General features: G+C 47.9%; 1 protein-coding gene across 2 annotated transcripts in view; it reads right to left on the bottom strand.

Moving 5' to 3' along the window:
- The window catches only part of lclat1 (lysocardiolipin acyltransferase 1), a 34,291-nt gene extending 8,783 nt beyond the window's left edge, over positions 1-25,508 (bottom strand). The window contains exons 1-5 of one of the 2 annotated variants that reach the window (XM_063040455.1): positions 25,177-25,508; positions 20,085-20,250; positions 19,298-19,496; positions 10,701-10,847; positions 8,547-8,663 (exon numbers count right to left, since the gene is read on the bottom strand). In XM_063040455.1, the coding sequence (XP_062896525.1) occupies positions 8,547-8,663; positions 10,701-10,847; positions 19,298-19,496; positions 20,085-20,249 (628 nt within the window). In that variant the 5' untranslated portion in view covers position 20,250; positions 25,177-25,508. Of the gene's footprint in view, positions 1-8,546; positions 8,664-10,700; positions 10,848-19,297; positions 19,497-20,084; positions 20,251-21,220; positions 21,242-25,176 lie in introns of those variants that run through there. The other variant, XM_063040456.1, reaches the window with a different exon arrangement.
- Positions 25,509-26,070: the final 562 nt, after the last annotated feature.

The following is a 26,070-nucleotide window of genomic DNA, read 5'->3' as shown; positions in this document are numbered from 1 at the left end:
CAAGGAGGATAAAGATGACCTGGGATGCAGTGACAGGGCAAGGAGGACTCTTTTGAAGCCAAAATGGTGGAGGAGCTCATCCCTCAGACTGTTACTGTGGAGGAAATTTGGGTGTTCTTAGCTGACTTTCGGCACAGACAGCATAAAGCACGATTAGCTGCTAACCAACGGATGGACCTGTTTGTGGTTGTGCGATCTGTCCACACGGCTGTTAAAAAGAAAGGGAAGGAGCTCCTGAAACCTGTTAGGGGGCATAGACACAGGACAAGGAGACCTGCTCCCTCCCACCAGCCAGGACATTGGCAAGAAGGTGCAGCACAGTCACCAAGGTCTCAGTAGAAAGTATTAATATCAATGGTGGGAGGGAGGTTATCCGCAGGTTCCAGTGTCTCTTGGTACTCAGGGAAAGGAGATATGCAGTGAGCTTCCTGTAGGAAACCCACACCATTCAGAAGGAAAGACAAATTAATCAGGCTCCTGGATTAGCGTGGAAGGGTCTATATGAGTCACTTCAGCTCCAATTCAAGCAGAGAGGCCATATTGTTGGCCCCAAACCTCCAGATGGAGTATTTTGAAAGTAAACAAGCTCGAGCCAGGCCGCCTGCTCCATCTTGCCGTGTGCTTAGATGGAGCAACACAGCTTTCACCCCGGGGGCACAGCCTTCAGAAGTGTATGTGGCTCCTACAGTCAAGTGTCAGCCTCATCGCTACGCGAGAACTACCAGGTTTTCACCAGGAGCTTCTGCGAGTCTGGGGCAGGAAGGGTAACGCTGAGACAGTGTCACTACAGGAAGGGTAATGCTGAGACAGTTTCACACTACAGGAAGGGTAATGCTGAGACAGTGTCACTACAGGAAGGGTAATGCTGAGACAGTGTCACACTACAGGAAGGGTAATGCTGAGACAGTGTCACACTACAGGAAGGGTAATGCTGAGACAGTGTCACTACAGGAAGGGTAATGCTGAGACAGTTTCACACTACAGGAAGAGTAATGCTGAGACAGTGTCACACTGCAGGAAGGGTAATGCTGAGACAGTGTCACTACAGGAAGGGTAATGCTGAGACAGTGTCACACTGCAGGAAGGGTAATGCTGAGACAGTGTCACACTACAGGAAGGGTAATGCTGAGACAGTGTCACTGCAGGAAGGGTAATGCTGAGACAGTGTCACACTGCAGGAAGGGTAATGCTGAGACAGAGTCACACTACAGGAAGGGTAATGCTGAGACAGTGTCACACTGCAGGAAGGGTAATGCTGAGACAGTGTCACACTGCAGGAAGGGTAATGCTGAGACAGTGTCACACTACAGGAAGGGTAATGCTGAGACAGTGTCACACTACAGTAAGAGTAACGCTGAGACAGTGTCACTGCAGGAAGGGTAATGCTGAGACAGAGTCACACTGCAGGAAGGGTAATGCTGAGACAGTGTCACACTACAGGAAGGGTAATGCTGAGACAGTGTCACACTACAGTAAGAGTAACGCTGAGACAGTGTCACTGCAGGAAGGGTAATGCTGAGACAGAGTCACACTGCAGGAAGGGTAATGCTGAGACAGTGTCACACTACAGGAAGGGTAATGCTGAGACAGTGTCACACTACAGGAAGGGTAATGCTGAGACAGTGTCACACTACAGGAAGGGTAAGGCTGAGACAGTGTCACTACAGGAAGGGTAATGCTGAGACAGTTTCACACTACAGGAAGAGTAATGCTGAGACAGTGTCACACTGCAGGAAGGGTAATGCTGAGACAGTGTCACTGCAGGAAGGGTAAGGCTGAGACAGTGTCACACTGCAGGAAGAGTAATGCTGAGACAGTGTCACACTACAGGAAGGGTAATGCTGAGACAGTGTCACTACAGGAAGGGTAATGCTGAGACAGTGTCACACTGCAGGAAGGGTAATGCTGAGACAGAGTCACACTACAGGAAGGGTAATGCTGAGACAGTGTCACACTGCAGGAAGGGTAATGCTGAGACAGTGTCACACTGCAGGAAGGGTAACGCTGAGACAGAGTCACACTACAGGAAGGGTAACGCTGAGACAGTGTCACTGCAGGAAGGGTAATGCTGAGACAGTGTCACACTGCAGGAAGGGTAATGCTGAGACAGTGTCACACTGCAGGAAGGGTAATGCTGAGACAGTGTCACACTGCAGGAAGGGTAATGCTGAGACAGAGTCACACTACAGGAAGGGTAACGCTGAGACAGTGTCACTGCAGGAAGGGTAATGCTGAGACAGTGTCACACTACAGGAAGGGTAATGCTGAGACAGTGTCACACTACAGTAAGAGTAACGCTGAGACAGTGTCACTACAGGAAGGGTAATGCTGAGACAGTGTCACTGCAGTAAGGGTAATGCTGAGACAGTGTCACTACTGGAAGGGTAATGCTGAGACAGAGTCACACTGCAGGAAGGGTAATGCTGAGACAGTGTCACACTACAGGAAGGGTAACGCTGAGACAGTGTCACTACAGGAAGGGTAACGCTGAGACAGTGTCACACTGCAGGAAGGGTAACGCTGAGACAGTGTCACTGCAGTAAGGGTAATGCTGAGACAGTGTCACACTACAGGAAGGGTAACGCTGAGACAGTTTCACACTACAGGAAGGGTAACGCTGAGACAGTGTCACTGCAGTAAGGGTAATGCTGAGACAGTGTCACTACAGGAAGGGTAACGCTGAGACAGTGTCACACTACTGGAAGGGTAATGCTGAGACAGAGTCACACTGCAGGAAGGGTAATGCTGAGACAGTGTCACACTACAGGAAGGGTAACGCTGAGACAGTGTCACTACAGGAAGGGTAACGCTGAGACAGAGTCACACTACAGGAAGGGTAACGCTGAGACAGTGTCACTACAGGAAGGGTAACGCTGAGACAGTGTCACACTACTGGAAGGGTAATGCTGAGACAGAGTCACACTGCAGGAAGGGTAATGCTGAGACAGTGTCACACTGCAGGAAGGGTAACGCTGAGACAGTGTCACTGCAGTAAGGGTAATGCTGAGACAGTGTCACACTGCAGGAAGGGTAATGCTGAGACAGTGTCACACTGCAGGAAGTGTAACGCTGAGACAGTGTCACACTACAGGAAGTGTAACGCTGAGACAGTGTCACACTACAGGAAGAGTAATGCTGAGACAGAGTCACACTGCAGGAAGCGTAACGCTGAGACAGTGTCACACTGCAGGAAGGGTAATGCTGAGACAGAGTCACACTACAGGAAGGGTAACGCTGAGACAGTGTCACACTACAGGAAGGGTAATGCTGAGACAGTGTCACACTACAGGAAGGGTAACGCTGAGACAGTGTCACACTGCAGGAAGGGTAACGCTGAGACAGTGTCACACTACAGGAAGGGTAATGCTGAGACAGTGTCACACTACAGGAAGGGTAACGCTGAGACAGAGTCACACTGCAGGAAGGGTAATGCTGAGACAGTGTCACACTACAGGAAGGGTAATGCTGAGACAGTGACACACTACAGGAAGAGTAATGCTGAGACAGAGTCACACTGCAGGAAGGGTAATGCTGAGACAGTGTCACACTACAGGAAGGGTAAGGCTGAGACAGTGTCACTGCAGGAAGGGTAATGCTGAGACAGAGTCACACTACAGGAAGGGTAAGGCTGAGACAGTGTCACACTACAGGAAGGGTAATGCTGAGACAGTGTCACACTACAGGAAGGGTAACGCTGAGACAGTGTCACACTACAGGAAGGGTAACGCTGAGACAGTGTCACACTGCAGGAAGGGTAACGCTGAGACAGTGTCACACTACAGGAAGGGTAATGCTGAGACAGTGTCACACTACAGGAAGGGTAACGCTGAGACAGTGTCACACTACAGGAAGGGTAACGCTGAGACAGTGTCACACTACAGGAAGGGTAACGCTGAGACAGTGTCACACTACAGGAAGGGTAATGCTGAGACAGTGTCACACTGCAGGAAAGGTAACGCTGAGACAGAGTCACACTGCAGGAAGGGTAATGCTGAGACAGTGTCACACTACAGGAAGGGTAATGCTGAGACAGTGACACACTACAGGAAGAGTAATGCTGCGACAGAGTCACACTGCAGGAAGGGTAATGCTGAGACAGTGTCACACTACAGGAAGGGTAAGGCTGAGACAGTGTCACTGCAGGAAGGGTAATGCTGAGACAGTGTCACACTACAGGAAGGGTAATGCTGAGACAGTGTCACACTACAGGAAGCGTAATGCTGAGACAGTGTCACTACAGGAAGGGTAATGCTGAGACAGTGTCACACTGCAGGAAGGGTAACGCTGAGACAGTTTCACACTACAGGAAGGGTAATGCTGAGACAGTGTCACTACAGGAAGGGTAATGCTGAGACAGTGTCACACTACAGGAAGGGTAATGCTGAGACAGTGTCACTACAGGAAGGGTAATGCTGAGACAGTGTCACACTGCAGGAAGGGTAATGCTGAGACAGTGACACACTACAGGAAGGGTAATGCTGAGACAGTGTCACTACAGGAAGGGTAACGCTGAGACAGTGTCACACTGCAGGAAGGGTAATGCTGAGACAGTGTCACTGCAGGAAGGGTAACGCTGAGACAGTGTCACTACAGGAAGGGTAATGCTGAGACAATGTCACACTTCAGGAAGGGTAAGGCTGAGACAGTGTCACACTACAGGAAGGGTAATGCTGAGACAGTGTCACACTACAGGAAGGGTAACGCTGAGACAGTGACACACTACAGGAAGGGTAAGGCTGAGACAGTTTCACACTACAGGAAGGGTAATGCTGAGACAGTGTCACACTGCAGGAAGGGTAATGCTGAGACAGTGTCACACTACAGGAAGGGTAACGCTGAGACAGTGTCACACTACAGGAAGGGTAACGCTGAGACAGTGTCACACTACAGGAAGGGTAACGCTGAGACAGTGTCACACTACAGGAAGGGTAACGCTGAGACAGTGTCACACTACAGGAAGGGTAATGCTGAGACAGTGTCACTACAGTAAGGGTAACGCTGAGACAGTGTCACACTACAGGAAGGGTAACGCTGAGACAGTGTCACACTACAGGAAGGGTAACGCTGAGACAGTGTCACTACAGGAAGGGTAATACTGAGACAGTGTCACACTACAGGAAGGGTAACGCTGAGACAGTGTCACACTACAGGAAGGGTAACGCTGAGACAGTGTCACACCACAGTAAGGGTAACGCTGAGACAGTGTCACACTACAGGAAGGGTAACGCTGAGACAGTGTCACTGCAGTAAGGGTAACGCTGAGACAGAGTCACACTACAGGAAGGGTAACGCTGAGACAGTTTCACACTACAGTAAGGGTAACGCTGAGACAGTGTCACACTACAGGAAGGGTAACGCTGAGACAGTTTCACACTGCAGGAAGGGTAAGGCTGAGACAGTGTCACTGCAGGAAGGGTAACGCTGAGACAGTGTCACACTACAGGAAGGGTAACGCTGAGACAGTGACACACTGCAGGAAGGGTAACGCTGAGACAGTGTCACACTACAGGAAGGGTAACGCTGAGACAGTGTCACACTACAGGAAGGGTAACGCTGAGACAGAGTCACTGCAGGAAGGGTAAGGCTGAGACAGTGTCACACTACAGGAAGGGTAACGCTGAGACAGTGACACACTACAGGAAGGGTAACGCTGAGACAGAGTCACACTACAGGAAGGGTAACGCTGAGACAGTGTCACACTACAGGAAGGGTAACGCTGAGACAGTGTCACACTACAGGAAGGGTAACGCTGAGACAGTGTCACACTACAGGAAGGGTAACGCTGAGACAGAGTCACACTACAGGAAGGGTAACGCTGAGACAGTGTCACACTACAGGAAGGGTAACGCTGAGACAGTGTCACTACAGGAAGGGTAACGCTGAGACAGTGTCACACTACAGGAAGGGTAACGCTGAGACAGTTTCACACTACAGGAAGGGTAACGCTGAGACAGTGTCACTACAGGAAGGGTAACGCTGAGACAGTGTCACACTACAGGAAGGGTAACGCTGAGACAGAGTCACACTACAGGAAGGGTAACGCTGAGACAGTGTCACACTACAGGAAGGGTAACGCTGAGACAGTGTCACTACAGGAAGGGTAAGGCTGAGACAGTGTCACACTACAGGAAGGGTAACGCTGAGACAGTGTCACTGCAGGAAGGGTAACGCTGAGACAGTGTCACACTACAGGTAGGGTAACGCTGAGACAGTGTCACACTTCAGGAAGCGTAACGCTGAGACAGTGTCACACTACAGGAAGGGTAACGCTGAGACAGTTTCACACTACAGGAAGGGTAACGCTGAGACAGTGTCACACTACAGGAAGGGTAACGCTGAGACAGTGTCACACTACAGGAAGGGTAACGCTGAGACAGTGTCACTACAGGAAGGGTAATGCTGAGACAGTGTCACACTACAGGAAGAGTAATGCTGAGACAGTGTCACACTACAGGAAGGGTAACGCTGAGACAATGTCACACTACATGAAGGGTAATGCTGAGACAGTGTCACACTGCAGGAAGGGTAAGGCTGAGACAGTGACACACTACAGGAAGGGTAAGGCTGAGACAGTGTCACACTACAGGAAGGGTAACGCTGAGACAGTGTCACACTACAGGAAGAGTAATGCTGAGACAGTGTCACACTACAGGAAGGGTAAGGCTGAGACAGTGTCACACTACAGGAAGGGTAACGCTGAGACAGTGACACACTACAGGAAGGGTAAGGCTGAGACAGTGTCACTACAGGAAGGGTAACGCTGAGACAGTGTCACACTACAGGAAGCGTAACGCTGAGACAGTGTCACTGCAGGAAGGGTAACGCTGAGACAGTGTCACACTACAGGTAGGGTAACGCTGAGACAGTGTCACACTACAGGAAGCGTAACGCTGAGACAGTGTCACACTACAGTAAGGGTAACGCTGAGACAGAGTCACACTACAGGAAGGGTAACGCTGAGACAGTTTCACACTACAGGAAGGGTAACGCTGAGACAGTGTCACACTACAAGAAGGGTAACGCTGAGACAGTGTCACACTAAAGGAAGAGTAATGCTGAGACAGTGTCACACTACAGGAAGTGTAACGCTGAGACAGTGTCACACTACAGGAAGGGTAATGCTGAGACAGTGTCACACTACAGGAAGGGTAACGCTGAGACAATGTCACACTACAGGAAGGGTAACGCTGAGACAGTGTCACACTACAGGAAGGGTAACGCTGAGACAGAGTCACACTACAGGAAGGGTAACGCTGAGACAGTGACACACTACAGGAAGGGTAAGGCTGAGACAGTGTCACACTACAGGAAGGGTAAGGCTGAGACAGTGTCACACTACAGGAAGGGTAACGCTGAGACAGTGTCACACTACAGGAAGGGTAACGCTGAGACAGTGTCACACTACAGGAAGGGTAACGCTGAGACAGTGTCACACTACAGGAAGGGTAACGCTGAGACAGTGTCACTACAGGAAGGGTAACGCTGAGACAGTGTCACACCACAGTAAGAGTAACGCTGAGACAGTGTCACACTACAGGAAGGGTAACGCTGAGACAGTGACACACTACAGGAAAGGTAACGCTGAGACAGTGTCACACTACAAGAAGGGTAACGCTGAGACAGTGTCACACTAAAGGAAGAGTAATGCTGAGACAGTGTCACACTACAGGAAGTGTAACGCTGAGACAGTGTCACACTACAGGAAGGGTAATGCTGAGACAATGTCACACTACAGGAAGAGTAATGCTGAGACAGTGTCACACTACAGGAAGTGTAACGCTGAGACTGTGTCACACTACAGGAAGGGTAACGCTGAGACAGTGTCACACTACAGGAAGGGTTTAACGCTGAGACAGTGTCACACTACAGGAAGGGTAACGCTGAGACAGTGTCACTACAGGAAGGGTAACGCTGAGACAGTGTCACACCACAGTAAGAGTAACGCTGAGACAGTGTCACACTACAGGAAGGTTAACGCTGAGACAGTGACACACTACAGGAAAGGTAACGCTGAGACAGTGTCACACTACAAGAAGGGTAACGCTGAGACAGTGTCACACTACAAGAAGGGTAACGCTGAGACAGTGTCACACTAAAGGAAGAGTAATGCTGAGACAGTGTCACACTACAGGAAGTGTAACGCTGAGACAGTGTCACACTACAGGAAGGGTAATGCTGAGACAATGTCACACTACAGGAAGGGTAATGCTGAGGGAGTGTCACACTGTAGGAGTGAGGAAAGGGAGGAAGTCACGGAAGTTAGGAGGGGAATGGGTGGCATGGAGAAGGGATTTGGGGAAGGGGATAGGTGGGATGGGTAGAGGAGTCGGGGAGGTGTATGGGTCAGATAGGGAAGGGAGGTGGAGGCACAGGGAAGGATATACAGGAGGGATTGGAAGGAAGGCATGGAGGAGGCCGAGGTCAGGGGATGGAGAGGGGGTATGGGAGGAGTTGCTGGAGTTGGGGAGTGGCAGATGTGGGGCAGGGACAGGGACAGGGAGGGGAGGAGAGTTTGGGAAGGAGCAAATGCAGAAAGGTCAGCTTACCTTTGCGCAAGTGGTTGACGATGAAGGCAAAGCCCGTTGTGCGGGGATGGAGGACGTACTCATACTTGGGGAGACCCCGAGACTCGGCAAACTCATTGCTCCGCCCCTTGGTGGTAGCTGCGGGGAGAAGTAGCTGCACTGTCATCCCTGGGAGACCAGAGGCACTCAGCCCAGCACAAAACTCCCACCGTTCTAGACTGGTGATCCAGACTCTATAAGAAGTCCAGGCATAAACTTTACTAGGCTGTCATGAGAACAAGAAGGCAATACCTTGTGAAGTTAGAGACACAATCAGATGCATGATAGTTGTGGCAGGGTTTGCAGGCCATTACTTCCTAGAAGACGAAACCTAACAGTATAAATGAGTGATGATTCACTTCCCTGATGAATATCTCATATGCGTGCTTTGAAAGGGAGAATAACACTGTGCCTATGCTCTATCTCAGAGGCCAATGTTAAGAACATCGTTATAGAGGTGGAACCCTTGCAAGGCATCAGACCCAAGGGTGTAGTTGGCCAGGTACTGAAAACCTGTGTCAACCAACTGGCCAGAGTGTTCAAGGACACCTTCAGCCTCTTGCTGCTGCAGTCGCATAGTCCCATCTGCTTCAACAGGGCATCGATCATACCAGTGAACTGACTATGGTCCCATAGCACTCATCTACTGTGATGAATTGCTTTGGGAGGTTGGTCATGGCTCGAATTGATTCCTGCCTGAACAAGGGTTGAACCTGTGGCAATTTGACTACTGACACAACAGGCTACAGTGGATGTAATCTCACTAGCTGTCCACTGGGCTTTGAAGCACCTACACAAGAGCAAAACATACATCAGTCTGCTGTTTATCAATTACAGCTTAGCAGTCAATACCAGCACCTCCTCACTCCTAATCAAGAAGCTTCAAAACCTGGGCCTCTGCAACTGGATCCTTGCCTTCTCATCAGGAAACCAGTCAGTGAAGATCAGTAATAATAACTCCTCCTCGCTGGTAATCAACACAGGAACACCTCAAAGATACGTGCTTATCCCACTGCTCTACTCTATCTATGCTCATGACTGAGTGGCTAGGCACAGTTCAAATGCCATCTATAACTTACTGATGACACCACTGTTATTGGCAGAATCTCAGATAACGATGGGGAGACGTAGAGGAGTGAGACAAATCAGCTGGTTGAGTGATGTCACTACAACAATCTTACACCAAGGAACTAATAGTAGACTTCAGGAAGAGGAAGGTGGGAGAACACACAAATCCTCATACAGGGGTCAGTGGTGGAAAAGGTGACCAGCTTGAAGTTCCTGTCAATATACTGGAATATCTATCTTGGGCCCAGCACATTGCTGCAATTGTGATAAAGTTACACCACTGGCTACACTTCATTAGGAGTTTGAAAAGATTTTGCATGTCCACCAAAGTCACTTGCAAATTTCTATAAACCTATGGTGGAGAGCATTCTGACTGGGTGCATCACCATCTGGTCAGAAGGCTCCAATGTGCAGGATTGAAGGAAGTTGCAGAGGGTTGTAGACACAGTCAGCAATATCACAGGCCCCTCCACCCAAGGACATCTTGAAGAGGTGATCTCTGAAGCAGGCAGTGTCCATCACCCTTTTCCTGTCACCACCATCGGAGAGGAGGTGCAGAAGCCCGAGGAGCCACACTCAACATTTGAGCAACAGTGTCCTCCCCTCTGCCATCAGAGTTTAGAACCTCTTTTCCACTATTTATTTATTTCTCTGACTTATAATAATGTTTCTGTCTTGCACTGTACTTCTGCTGTAAAACAACAAATTTCACAGCATATGTCTGTGATAATAAACCTGACTCTGATGCTGTTGTCCCTCAACTCCCTTTTAAACCTTTTACCTCTCACTCTAAATATATGCCCCCCAAAGCTTTGGATCTCCAAGTGACCCCAGCTCCTGTCCTCAACCCATTTCCCTTAAATCCGCTATCCCCCTCACACTTACTCCTAAGGCCACTGGCGGGGGCAGTGGTGCCCAGAGAGGGGGTTTGGAGACCCAGACTGAGGAAGCAGGGTCCTGGATGGGTGTAGTGACAGCAGAATAGGGGAAGGCAGGTCCTTGGGAGGGGCAGGATACCGAGTTTGGGGGGTCGGGGGGTTGTGGGTGGGAGCAGGGCCGTACACTCACCTGTCAGGTCGGTGCCCTCAGGAAACATGAGCAGCTGCAGGGGCTGCTGGATGTCACACAGGTGGTCCAGCATAAGCTGGAGGTGCTCTCGGTCCCGCTCCCACTTCCGCTCAATGAAGATGAATGCTGCCACCTGCATGGCCCAGCCTGCGGAGAGAGGAGGCTTAGTGAGTATTGGACACTGGTCAATGGGCAGGGACTGAAGGGGAAGGGGAGGGGGGAGGGGGACTGGGGAAGCAGGGATAATTGGGACAGAGGAGGAAGGGGAATTCAGGAATGGAGGCCATGGAGACCAGAGCCAGAGAGCATGGGGAGAGGGACAAGGCTAGGGACAGGGATTGCGGGGCTGAGGTCCCAGGGGCAGGGACAGAGGGAGGAAAGGGAGGTTGTGGGGGGATAGGCTAGGACAGAGGGGGAAGGTGAGGGGTACTGGGAGGTAGGGATATTAGGGATGAAGGGGGAAGGGTGTCGGAGATGGAAGGAGAAAGGACAGGGAGACAGGGAAGGCGAAGATAGCATGAGGAGAGGGACAGGGATTTCAGTGCAAAGGTCTCAGGGGCAGAGATGCAGGGAGAAGGACAGGGGATAGAAAGGGCAGGAGTGGCAGGGAAAATGGGAGGGGAGTGCAGGACTACGGGGGGGGAGAGGAGGTTTAAAGTTGGAAAATGGGGGTGTGGAGTCAAGAGCAAGAGAGGAGAGTAACTTTGGGACAAACTCTGTCCTCCCACCGATTGACATCAACAATTCTTATCTGATGCACAAGTAAATCTAGTACATGACATTCCCACCTTGGGGAAAAGACTGATTATTTACTCTACCTATGCAACAGTAACTTGTTTTGCACCATTTGTTTTTGTAACTTACAGTAGTTTTTGTGTTTTGCATTGCATTGCTGCACACACATTTCACAACATATGTCAGTGATAATACACGTGATGCTGAATTTTACAAACTTCTATCTGATCTCCCCTCAGCCTCTGATGCTTCAGAAAAATTAATCTGAATTTGTCCAACTTTTCCTTGTGGTTAGTTCTCTCTAATCTACCTCTGCATCTTCTCCAAAGCATTCACATCCTTCCTATAACGCGATGATCAAAATTACATTCAGCACTCCAAATGTTGCCTAACCACCATTTTATATAGGTGTATCAAGACTTCTTGACTCGTGTAGCCCACACTCCGACTGATGAAGGCAAGCTTGCAAGACACCTTCTTTACAACACTCTCTCTCGTGTTATCATTTTCAAGGACATACGGACTTGCACCCCAGGATCTCTGGACTTCCCAAAATGTAAGAACTGCTCGAACTACCAACAAAACCTGATCACTACAGTTCAGCAACATTATGAACATTTCAATCACCTTGCACTACAATGAACTATCCTTTGTTCTAACTGTGCTTTCTTGTAAAACAAAGAGCACAGTTTTGTTTATGTTTTCCTGATGAATGCTGCTTGCGTATATGATGCTACAGAAACATAGAAAACCCACAGGCCCTTTGGCCCACAATGCTGTGCCAATCATGTACTTACTTTAGAAGTTACCTAGGGTTACTCATACCCATAGCCCTCTATTTTTCTAAGCTCCATGCACCTATCCAAGAGTCTCTTAAAAGACCCTATTGTTTCCGTCTCCACCACCTTGGCCGGCAGCCCATTCCACGCTCTCACCACTCTATGCATAAAAAAACTTACCCCTGACATCTCCTCTGTACCTGCTTCCAAGCACTTTAAAACTGTGCCCTCTCGTGATAGCCATTTCAGCCCTGAGGAAAAGCCTCTGACTATCCACATGATCAATGCCTCTCATCATCTTATACACCTCTATCAGGTCACCTCTCATCCTCCACTGCTCCAAGGAGAAAAGGCCAAGTTCACTCAACCTTTTCTCATAAGGAATGCTCCCCAATCCAGGCAACATCCGTGTAAACCTGCTTTGCACCCTTTCTATAATTTCCACACCCTTCCTGTGATGAGGTGACCAGAATTGAGCACAGTACTCCAAGTGGGGTCTGATCAGGGTCCTATATAGCTGTAACATTACCTCTTGGCTCTTAAACTCAATCCCATGCTTGATGATCGCCAATGCACCATATGCCTTCTTAACCACACAGTCAACCAGCACAGCAGCTTTGAGTGTCCTATGGACTCGGACCCTAAGATCCTTCTGATCCTCCACACTGCCAAGAGTCTTCCCATTAATACTATATTCTGCCATCATACTTGACCTCCAAAATGAAACACCTCACACTTATCTGGGTTGAACTCCATCTGCCATTTCTCAGCCCAGTTTTGCATCCTATCTATGTCCCACTAACCTCTGACAGCCCTCCACACTATCCACAACACCTCCAACCTTTGTGTCATCAGCAAGTTTACTAACCCATCCCTCCACTTCCTCATCTAGGTTATTTATAAAAATCACAAAGAGAGGAGGTCCCAGAACAGATCCCTGCTCAGGGATCTCCATGCAGAATATGACCCATCTACAACTACTCTTTGCCTTCTGTGGGCAAGCCAGTTCTGGATCCACAAAGCAATGTCCCCTTGGATCCCATGCCTCCTTACTTTCTCAATAAGCCTTGCATGGGGTACCTTATCAAATGCCTTGCTGAAATCCATATACACTACATCTACTGCTCTTCCTTCATCAATGTGTTTAGTCACATCAAAAAATTCAGTCAGGCTCGTAAGGCATGACCTGCCTTTACAAAGCCATGTTAACTATTCCTAATCATATTATGCCTCTCCAAATATTCAGAAATCCTGCCTTTCAGGATCTTCTCCATCAACTTACCGACCACTGACGTAAGGCTCACTGGTCTATAATTTCCTGGGCTATATCTACTCCCTTTCTTGAATAATGGAACAACATCTGCAACCCTCCAATGCTCTGGAACCTCTCCTGTCCTCATTGATGATGCAAAGATCATCGCCAGAGGCTCAGCAATCTCCTACTCCACCTCCCACAGTAGCCTGGGGTACATCTCATCCGGTCCCCGGCGACTTATCCAACTTGATGCTTTCCAAAAGCTCCAGCACATCCTCTTTCTTAATGTCTATATGCTCAAGCTTTTCGGTCCGTTGTAAATCATCCCTACAGTCGCCAAAGCCCTTTTCCATAGTGAATACTGAAGCAAAGTATTCATTAAGTACCTCTGCTACCTCCTCCAGTTCCATACACACTTTTCCACTGTCACAACTGATTGGTCCTATTCTCTCACGTCTTATTCTCTTGCTCTTCACATACTTGTAAAATGCTTGGGTGTTCCTTAATCCTGTCCGCCAAGGCCTTCTCATGACCCCTTCTGGCTCTCCTAATTTCTTTCTTAAGTTCCTTCTTGCTAGCCTTATAATCTTCTAGATCTCTATCATTAACAGTTTTTTGAACCTTTCGTAAGTTGACTAGATTTTCTGCAGCCTTTGTACACCATGGTTCCTGTACCCTACCATCCTTTCCCTGTCTTATTGGAATGTACCGATATGGAACGCCACACAAATATTCCCTGAACATTTGCCACATTTCTGCCGTACATTTCCCTGAGAATATCTCCTCCCAATTTATGCTTCCAAGTTCCTGCCTGATAGCTTTATATTTCCCCTTACTCCAATTAAACGTTTTCCTAACTTGTCTGCTCCTATCCCTCTCCAATGCTATGGTAAAGGAGATAGAATTGTGATCACTATCTTCAAAATGCTCTCCCACTGAGAGAGCTGACACCTGACCAGGTTACTTTCCCAATATCAGATCAAGTACAGCCTTTCCTCTTGTAGGCTGACCTACATATTGTGTCAGAAAATCTTCCTGAACACACCTAACAAACTCCACCCCATCTGAACCCCTTGCTCTAGGGAGATGCCAATTAATATTAGGGAAATTAAAATCTTCCATCACGGCAACCCTGTTATTATTGCACCATTCCAGAATCTGTCTCCCTATCTGCTCCTCGATGTCCCTGTTACTATTGGGTGGTCTATAAAAACACCCAATAGAGTTATTGACCCCTTCCTGTTTCTAACTTCCACCCACAGAGACTCAGTAGACAATCCCTCCATGACATCCTTCTTTTCTGCAGCCGGTACACTATCTCTGATCAACAGTGCCACGCCCCCACCTCTTTTGCCTCCCTCCCTGTCCTTTCTGAAACATCTAAAGCCTGGCATTTGAAGTAACCATTCCTACCCCTGAGCCATCCAAGTCTCTGTAATGGCCACAACATCATAGCTCCAAGTACTGATCCACGCTCTAAGCTCATCCGCTTTGTTCATGATACTCCTCGCATTAAAATAGACACAACTCAAACCATCAGTCTGAGTGCGTCCCTTCTCTATCACCTGCCTATCCTCCCCCTCGCACCGTCTCCAAGCTTTCTCTATTTGTGAGCCAACCGTCCTTCCTCCGTCTCCTCAGTTTGGTTCCCAACCCCATCAGTTCTAGTTTCTCTCCGCAGTAGTCTCAGCAAATGTCCTTGCTAGGATACTGGACCCCTTGGATTCAAGTGCAACCCATCTTTATTATACAGATCACACCAGCTTCAAAAATGGTCCCAATGATCCAGAAATCTGAATCCCTGCCCCCGCTCCAATCCCTCAGCCTTCACCTCACTCTATTCCTATACTCACTATCGCGTGGCACAGGCAGTTATCCCAAAATTACTACCTTTGAGGTCCTGCTTCTCAACTTCCTTCCTAACTCTCTGTAGTCTGTTTTCAGGACCTCCTCCCTTTTCCTACCTATGTCGTTGGTACCAACATGTACCTCAACCTCTGGCTGTTCACCTTCCCACTTCAGGATATCGTGGACGCGATCAGAAACACTCTGGACCCTGACACCTGGGAGGCAAACTACCATCCGTATTTCTTTCCTGTCTCATCTGTCTCCCACCCCCCCCCGCCTAACTGTAGAGTCCCTTATCACTGCTGCCATTCTCTTCCTTTCCCTACCCTTCTGAACCACAGGGCCAGAAACTGTGCCAGAAGCAAGGCTACTATTGCTTCCCCCAGGTAGGTAGTTAACCCCCTCCCCTCAAACAGGAGTACTTATTGTTCAGGGGGAACAGCCACTGGGGTACTCTCTCGTACCTGACTCTTGCCCTTCCCTCTCCTGACTGTGACCCACCTATCCGTCTCCCCTCACACTTGTTCAGATGAAACTCCATTTGCCATTTCTCTGCCCCAATTTTCAATGTACATCCTGCTGTATGCTTTGACAACCTTCCTCACCACCAATTTTTGTGTCACTTGCACTTACTTTTCTATATATCTCACGAACAACAGCAATTCCAGCACTGATGCTTGTCTATTTTCTCTTCACTGATGCTGTCTTATCTGCTGAGCTCTTCTAACATCTTGGAATTTTTTTTCATTTTGTACCTCAACCACTTTCTCTGACTCCAGGCATAAGTTCCCTCCTTTGTCCTTGAGCTATCTTACCTTCTGCTGATTTACCAGTACGAGTTTCTGTCTCTTATTTTTAATGTATGTATAAAATACCTTGGGATTCTCTTTAATCACACTTGCACAAGACAATTCATGGCTCCTTTTAGTCCTCCTGACTCTGTTTCTCTACTTCTTCCTTTATATTCCACAAAAGCCCTGCCCAATTTCAATTTCTTAAACTTTATATATGATTTCATTCTGATTGCCTTTACAATATCTCTCATAATCCAAGGCTCCCAAAACTTGTTATTCTTGTCTGTACTATGGAATCATAGACCACTACAGCACAGAAACAGGTTCTTCAGCACAACCAGCCCATGTCAAACTATTAATCTGCTTAGTCCCATCAACCTGCACCCAGACCATACCCTTCCCATCCATGTACCTAACCAAATTTCTCTTAAGTGTTGAAATCGACCCCACATTCACCACTTGCACGGGCACTCTCATCACCCTCTGAGTCAAGAAGTTCCCACTCATGTTCCTCTTAAACATTTTGCCTTTCACCCTTAATCCAGTTGTAGTTGTAGTCTCACCCAACCTCAAAGGAAAAAACCTTCTTGCATTTACCCTATCTATACCCCTCATAATTTTGTAAACCTCTATCTATTCTCCTCTGAATCTTCTATGATCTAGGGAATAAAGTCCGAACCTATTCAACCCTTCCCTCAACTTAGGTCCTCATATCTCAGCAATACCCTTGTAAATTCTCTTTGCACTCCTTCAACCTTTTTTTAAATATAATTTTTATTGAGTTTTCAAAGTGATACAAGAAAAAAAAATCTACCCTCCCCCCCCACCAATATCTACTCCTACCTAAAAAGAAAAGAAAAAAAGAAAAAAAAAGGAACGGCCTGAATATTGGAAGGTTTGCACATGCTCCATGGGATAAAAATAAATTTAGTATATATTTGTTACTTTCCCCCAAGAAACCAAGATCTTCATCATCGGAGCTGTAAATAAGGGCTCCAAATATTCAAAAATGTTACATATTTATCTCTTAAAATCTAAAAGATTACTTAATTCTCAACTCTCATAGTTCCCTGGGGAATCCCTTTGAACTTCACCATGTTGCTATGTGTTTCCCTCCCAATCATCCAGGCTAAAGAAAAAACAGATAGATAAGATACAAAAAAAGAAAAAACAAAATACCCCCCCACTAACGTTGTGAATGAAAAGGTACACAACACTACCCCCCTCCATAGTGCGGGTCGTGGCTATTGCCACGCTTGCACACATGAATAACGTAGCGATTGGACAGTGTTTCTTCCAACTCCCCCGTAACAAAAAATTATATATATATATAAAAATTAATGTTATTATTCCCAGCTAATATTCCTCAAATTTTAACCTTTCTTCCCCTCCGTCATATAATTAGTAATATATTTATATATTCATCTGCCTAAAAGTCCAACAGGCCTAATAAAATCCTCAAGTTTTAATCTTCCATGTAATACCATGAGCTCGTAGCTCGTTAAGCAGATTCAAGTGCTGACTTTAAACAATTCCCACGTCAGATGTGACTTATCCACCAACAGCTGCTTCTAACCTACTTTCCCCTGTTCTTGGCCAACACCACTGGAAGTAGCATTCCCCAATTTATCACTTTCCCTCGAGGACCAGACTTACGCATAACTCATTCCTCCTGATTTTGTCACAACAACTATAGTTAAGCTCATCTGCTTGGCCTTCCTGGAGGATACTAAACGAAATATAAAATTCCTATTTCCTTACTGTTGCTTGTTATCTCTGGAGTTTAGCAGAAAAAGGAATGACTTTGCTGAAACATACGATATTGTTATGGGGCTTAATGGCACTGGCATTTCCCCTGACCAGGCTTTCCAGAGCCATGAGTTATAACCTCAAAATCAGAGGACAGCCATTCAGAGCCAAGATGAGAAGAGAATTCTTTACACAGGGATGGTGAATGGTCGGAATTCTCCACTACAAATGGCTATGGAGGTCACCCCCATAATGCCCTTTAGTTGTCTGGCATGCACTTACACCCATTCTTGAACAAGGGTGCCAACCTAATGCCTCCCCTGGCATCCCCAGGCAGGAAGAGGAATATTGCAGGCTTTCAGCAGCCTCTAGCTCTGGGTGAGGGGATTCTGCCCTGACTACCCTTTCCGACAATGAGTTCCAAACCCCTCCATGTTTTTCTTAACTCCACACTGAACCTTCTAATCTACCCATCTACACTGCCCCAGTTATAACCTCCTGGTGAATGGAAACATTCCTCATTCTCTTAAAGCCTCTTGTTTACACCACACGCAGCCTCACTAGTTCCAAGGATCCCTCACCCCATCCACTCCACTCTCCTAATTTCTCAGACTCCCCCAGAGAACAGGTCCTCTGGCCCACAATGATGTGGCAAACTAATTAAACTGGAAATTAAGTGCCTGATTGAACTAATCCCATCTGCTTACACAATGTCCATATCCCTCTATTTTCTGCACATTCATGTGCCTATCTTCTACCACCCCGGCATTGCATTCCAGGTGCCCACTACTCTCCATGTAAGAACACTTGCCCTGCACATCTCGTTTCAACTTACCCCTTCCTAATTTAGATGCATAACCTTTAGTATTAGACATTCCTATCCCGGAGAAAAGATACCAGCTGTCTATTCTATCTATATCTCTCATCATCTTCTAAACTTCTATCAGATCTGTCCTCAGCCCCAGATGCTCGAGAGAAAGCAACTCAAATTTGTACACCTCTCCTTATTCCTCATATACTTCTTACAAGAATACGTATGAGTACATACTCTTGGATCCAGGCAACATCCTTCTGCAGCATCTCCAAAGCCTTCACATCCTTCCTATAATGGGGTGACCAGAATTGAATGCAATACTCCAGATGCAGCTAAACCAGAGATTTAAAAAACTGCAAGTAACTTCCCAACCCTTGAACTCAATGCTTTGACTAATGAAGGAAGCTTCTCACATGCCTTCTTTACCTGCTATCAACCTACGCAGCCACTTTCAGGGAGTCATGGACTTTGACCACAAGATCTCTCTGTTCATTAGTGTTGTTAAGTGTCCTGCCAATAATTGTGGACTGTCCCTTTACATTTGACATTACAAAGTGCAACACTTCACACCTTGGCCAGATTAAACTCCTATCATTTCTCTGCCAACAATAATGGGCACTAACCAAAGCCTGGAATGGATTTAAGGGAGGACTTCAAGCAGATCTTTTCCATTCGGAGGTAGCTGTATCGGAGCAGACAGTTCCACAGATACATCCAGTCGAGACGAGTCCGATGGTTCATAATGATGACGCTGCGTTCACCCGGAATAAAGCCATCTCCCGTGATCACCACCCGGACACCCAGCACCATCTCCAACATGGCCTGCCAAGAGACAATACAGTTCATCAATAAAGACCACTGCACCGAGAGCCCAGAGCCCTGCACACTGCCACACCAGGATGCACACATTCCACAACATCAAGCCCTCTGCACCCCATCACACACCTCTGCATGCAGAGGAGGAAGAGGCAGACTGGGGTTGAGGGATGGGGGCAGAAGTGTGCCGAGGTAGTTGACAGGAACTAGGGAAGGGAGGAGGAGGGAGATCGGAAACTACAGGAGACTGGATGAGGGCTTGTTGAGAGTGTGGCGCAAAGGAAAGGGGAGAGAGGGAGGAGAGACGGTGTTTAACTATATAAACATGCTGAAAAGGTCAACAAGCTGGAGTGGGGCTGGAAGTTACAACTGGAGACCGGTCAGCGTAAACAGCTGGAGACTGGCCAGGGATCTACGGCCAGAGACCAGTCAGCGTAAACAGCCAGACGGATGGTTCTGGGTTTGAGAGCTGGTGAATGAGCTTGAAGAAAAGCGCAGGGAAGGATGGTTATGGAGGGGAGAGCCCGGAAATTCTGCTAACCCATCAAACACTAAGGCAGTACCCCGCAATGGGCAGCACAGACTGAAACTTACCACGGGGAGGGTGAACCAGATGGCCACTACACGGTCAGTTATCCATCGATACCATGGCACAGACACCAACATGATTGGGAGTAGTGGGCCCAGCATGAAGACACTGCCAAACAGGCTACTGAAGAACAGCAAAAGCAGAATGAAGGTCCCCTTCAGAGACAGCATCCTGGGAAAGGAGAAGAGTGCTGGTCAGGAACACCCAAAACGCTGGTTTGATACTAATTTTATTTACAGATACAGTGCTGAACGGGCCTTCCAGCCTACCAAGTCACACCACCCAGCAACCCACACGTTAAACCCCAGTACTGGTGGGACAGGTCTTTCTCTGTATAACTAGAGAAAGGGATCCAGTACTGTATAATACTATTGGGGATGGGTCTGTCACTGTATACACTCTGGTATTGGTGTTAACGTAAGCTATTTTTTATTAGTAACTACATAATAAAGTCATATATAACCAGATAAATCAAACAAGTTAGCAGTGTTACATGCATATATGTGTGCAAATATAACTGCCAAACTATTGAGTTTGGGGGAAACAAAGCTTAGAGTCTTGGATGGTAAAGTATGAAAGTTCAGTTCATCCACGGAATAGGTGATGAGAGAGAGAGAGAGATAATCCAGGGTAAATGTCAAGAGAAGGCAATTACGTTGATATTCCACAGATTCCACGACAGCAATACAAAATAACAATAGTAGTAGGTTTTATCTCCGAAGTTGTTCCACTCTTCACACGAAGTATCACCGACAGTGACCTTCCATGAATATCCTTTCAACACAAGTGGTACCACCCCCGAATTCAGCTACGGCTCATCCCAAAGTGGTGGCCACAGGATACTCAAACAGAATCCACGTATGGATTATCACCAACAGTAGCTCATCCCTAAGGGGACCCTCTTCAACGGAACCAACCCCAAACACACAACGTAACAGCCACTTATCCAGTTCCACGACATATGAAATAACTCCAACAGTGATTTGCCACAGGGGTGCCTTTCTTCAGTGAACTACCACACCCAAACAAGGGTAACACACAAGTGGTATTCACAAAGGTACTCCCCTCACCAGAAAACCCACTCTTGTGGATTAACTATGTGACAGTCACACCTTCGTATTCGAATGGAACTCAAACTCACCCTTACGGGCTACTTAGGAGAAAGTCCAAACAGTGACCTCTTTGTCACTAGGTTTTTTCTGTTTCAAACCTTCCTCTCCCCTCTTCTCTTCCTTTAAAGTCACCGAATGTGACCACAAAAAAAGGAGACCACAGGTCTATCACTATATAACACTTGGGATATAGTACTATTGGGGACAGGTCTGTCACTGTACAAAACTGGGACACAGTATGGGGGGGACAGATCTGTCACTGTACAACACTGGGATACCGTACAGGTGGGGCCGGGTCTGTCACTACACCACATTTCTTTCAGGTATTGAATCAGCTCCCCCCGGGAAAACTCACGCTTTATCTCCTCCACTCCTGTCCCTGACAGTGGACCCTAGACCCCAACACTTTGTGCACAAACACACTTTCCACCAGTCCTGTCTGTATGCCCTCCGCTCTGTTTCCTTCTCCATTCCATCCCCCTGCCCACACCTCTCATTTCTTTACCTCCTCTGCCTGTCACTGAATGCCTCCCTTGTGAAGTACTGTCAGCTCCCACCAGCTTACCCTGCCCTCTCCAGTCACAGGCACTCACACCCACTGTCCACTCTTCCGTGCACGTTCTGTTCTCAGCCTGGCTGCCGGTGTCACAGCTGGCTCACAGAGCAGCCGGGATCCCCCAGGAGCTCAGCAGCAACCATACAGGTCTCTGCAGCCGCTCCGGCAAAGCGCCAAACAGTAAATGCTGGAAAAATACAGCAGTACAAGTATTCTGTAACATCTTCTGTGCACAGAAAATGATTGATGTATTATATCTAGGACCCTTTATCAGAACTGAGGAAAAGACTAATGCAGTTGCAAAGAATGTTAAGGAGAGATGGATAAGACAAAGGAAGTTTCTCTGTAGGGTGAGACCAGGGTTTTTGCTTCACTGTTGAATCCCTTACCTCTACTCTCCGCTGACCTCCTCCTGGACAAAACAGATTCCCAGTGCTTTCCTTTCACCCTACCAACCTCCACATTCAACAGATCATTCCCCACAATTTCTTCCACTTTTGCAGAGGTCACACCACCAGACATTTCCTACCCTCCCCTCTCCTTTCAGCATCTAACAGGGTCTGTTCCCTTCACACCCCCCGGTCTACTCTTCTGTTTCCACCTTCCTTACGGTACTTTTGCCTACAAAAGCAGGCAATGCAATACTGGCCTTTAACTTCATCCTTTCCTACGTCCTGGGAACACAAACACTCTCTCCAAGTGAGGCCGTGATTCAGTTGCAGCAAAGGCTCAAAAGCACCAGAACCTAATCCTCTGCTTGGGCGTGCTACAGCCTTCTGGAGTCAGTAAGAAACATTATAATTTTTGATAAGCAACACACATCAAAGTGGCTGGTGAACGTAGCAGGCCAGGCAGCATCTCTAGGAAGAGGCACAGTCGCCGTTTCGGGCCAAGACCCTTCGCCAGGACTAACTGAAAGAAGAGCTAGTAAGAGATTGTTCCGCTGAACATCTACACTGTGTCCGCCAGAGAAAGCAGGATCTCCCAGTGGCCACACATTTTAATTCCATGTCCCATTCCCATTCTGATATAAAAGTTGCTGGTGAACGCAGCAGGCCAGGCAGCATCTCTAGGAAGAGGTGCAGTCAGTCCTGACAAAGGGTCTCGGCCTGAAACGTCGAGTGCACCTCTTCCTAGAGATGCTGCCTGGCCTGCTGCGTTCACCAGCAACTTTTATGTGTGTTGCTTGAATTTCCAGCATCTGCAGAATTCCTGTTGTTCCCATTCTGATATGTCTATCCACGGCCTCCTCTACTGTAAAGATGAAGCCACACTCAGGTTGGAGGAACAACACCTTATATTCCGTCTGGGTAGCCTCCAACCTGATAGCATGAACATCGACCTCTCAAACTTCCGCTAATGCCTCACCTCCGCCTCGTACCCCATCCGTTATTTATTTATATACATTCTTTCTCTCACTCTCCTTTTTCTCCCTCTGTCCTTCTGACTATACCCCTTGCCCATTCTCTGGGTTCCCCCCCCCTTGTCTTTCTCCCCGGGCCTCCTGTCTCATGATCCTCTCATATCCCCTTTGCCAATTACCTGTCCAGCTCTTGGCTCCATCCCTCGCCCTCCTGTCATCTCCTATCATTTCGGATCTCCCCCTCCCCCTTTCAAATCTCTTACTAACTCTTCTTTCAGTTAGTCCTGACGAAGGGTCTTGGCCCAAAACATCGACTGTACCTCTTCCTATAGATGCTGCCTGGCCTGCTGTGTTCACCAGCAACTTTGATGTGTGTTGCTTGAAATTCCAACATCTGCAGATTTCCTTGTGTTTAGATGTCTCTTTCTCTGAGTGAGAACTTGCATTTCTGCTGTATATTACCCATTCCATTAGAAACGCCTGCCCTGGGATAATTTTCAACCTTTCCCTTCCTTGTTCTGTGTTCTACTCTCTAGTAATCCAGTAACTCTGTTGATGCCCATGGGGGATCTTGAGGTCCAAGTGCATAGCTCGCTGAAAGTGATTGCACAGCTTGATGGAGTGGCAAAGGTGGCAGAAGCCATGCTTGCCCTTATCAGTTGAGGCATCGAGTTCACGGGGAGGTAGGCTATGTTGCAGCTTTACAGAACTGGTTAGGCTACATCTGGAGTACTGTGATCAATGCTCGTCACCCCACAAAAGGAAGGCTTTGGAGAGGATACCAGAGGATGCTGCCTGGTTGAGAGGGTGTGTGCTATAAGGAGAAGGTGGACAAACTTGAGTTATTTTCTCTGGAACAACCGAGACTAAAGACAGAACCAATGGAAGTTTATAAAATAAGGAGAGGCATTAATAGAAGGCCATACTAGAGAGCATGCATTTCAATTTAAGGTGAAAATGGATGTTGAAAGGAGATGTGCAAGGCAAGTGTTTTTACACAGTAGTGGGGGCCTGGTGTGGTGGTGGTGGCAGATACGTACAACAGAGGCATTTAAAAAGTTCTTCAAGAGGCACATGAACAGTGTGTAGGCAGGAAAATTAGTTTAGTTTGGTATTAATTACTAGTTCAGCACAACATCATGGGCTGAAGGACCTGTTCTGCGTTCTATGACTAAATTACCTCTACAACCCTGGCCTCATCCTATCAGAGATGATCAGCCTGGCCCACCAGTCACATGATCTTCAGTCCCTTCCTCCCTTCTCACACCCCAGATCCTTTTGATTTGAGGATTACCCTGCCCTTCTTTGAGGAAAAGACCATAAACTATAGAAGCATATAAAGGCCATTCAGCCTGTCGAGTCTGTTCAACCATTCGATCTTGGCTGATTTTTCAATCCATTCTCCTTCCTACTTCCCATAACATTTAACCTCCTTCTCAATCTTGGTCTCAATCTTGGCCCATCAATCTTGGTCTTAAGTAAAGACAAATAACTTGTGTGTTCTGCACTTGGTGCTGACAATGTGGCCTACTCTACAAGAGTAACCAAACATAGAATGTGTTCTGTAGAACTCCCTGACACTTTAATCCTTTATCTAGTACCCAGTGTGATTTACCAATCTGTGGCCTCCTGTACTGTCACAGTGAGGTCCTACACCAAATGGAAAAACAACTCCTCACATTCTAACTTCAATACAGCAATGAATTCTGCGGTTTTAGGTAACCAACCTTGTACCTCATATTTCTGCCATTGTTTTGTTCTCTCTCCTGTTGGTTAATGCCTCCCCACACACACCTTTAGCTGTTCACCAAACTAAACGACCTTCTCCGACCAGCTCCAAAGTTCGACTTTTCCTGCAACAGCCCTTCAAACACGTTTCTGCTTGCTTTCCCCTCCCCCAATACTTCCTCCACAACTTCTCCTCTCTGATCGCACACCTAACTCTCTCCACAGATACCACCTAACCTGCCAAGTATTCTCAGCATTCTCTGTCAAGTTGGATATTGGTTATAATGGGAAACAAAGTCAAATATTGAATTCTACCCCCCCCCCCACCACCTTCTCACCTGCAGTTATGCCCAGTCCAGCGCTTTCGGCTCCAACTTCCAAGTCCACTGCTTTCTTTCCAATCCAGCTGATAGCAGGTCCCCTCCCTCCAGCCCACGGTCCGCAGGGACCCTGGACTATCAAATCCTCCTGCTCCTGCCCACCCTGTCAGTCACTGGCTTTCCCTTCCACTCATTTCCAGTGACTCACGTCCTCACACTCCCCTTCCCTCACTCCCAGGGACTCCACATTCCCCTCGCTTCATTCCCAGAGATATTCCCCTCCCCTGCTTTCACTCCCAGGTCTCCTCACACTCCCCTCTCCTCCCTCCCAGTGTCCCACAAGCTTTCCCCCTCACTGCTGACCTGCCTCCCTATGCCCGTCTTCCCCCTCCCTCTCTCGCTGGACCGCTCCCTCACTCTTCGGTGCCGCTCGTTCAAGGTTCGACTTGGGGCGGAAGCTGCGCGCGGGGTTGCGCCGCCAAAAGCGACCGTGCGGAAACACGCCTCGATACCAGCGGTCCGGGGGAAGGGAGAGAGCAGCGGAGCCGGACTTTTCATCTCAGCAGTGTACCGCTCCCTCAGTACGCCAGGGATGTGGCGCTCTTTCAGTACTGTCACCCTTAGAGTGCTGCGTTCCCTCAGCGCCATCCTCCAGCAGAGAGACGCTCCCTCCAACGATGCTGCACTCCCTCCTATTACTTTTATTGTTATGTATTACTCAAAGCAGCATTTATCTCCCATCCCTACTTAACCTTGAAACCTGGTGGGGGAGAGCTGCCTCCTTGACCTGCTGCTGGCGAGGGAGTTGTCGGATTTAGACAGTGTCGATGAAGGAATGGTTCCAAGTCTGAGTAGTGTGTGGGTACGAGGGAACCTCCAGATAATACATCTGTCCATATCCTTCTCAGTAGG

Source organism: Mobula hypostoma, chromosome 2 (genome assembly GCF_963921235.1).
Source record: "Mobula hypostoma chromosome 2, sMobHyp1.1, whole genome shotgun sequence".
NCBI classification, from domain to species: domain Eukaryota; kingdom Metazoa; phylum Chordata; class Chondrichthyes; order Myliobatiformes; family Myliobatidae; genus Mobula; species Mobula hypostoma.
Note: the sequence above shows the minus strand (reverse complement) of the source record. Positions and strands in the feature narration are given on the sequence as shown.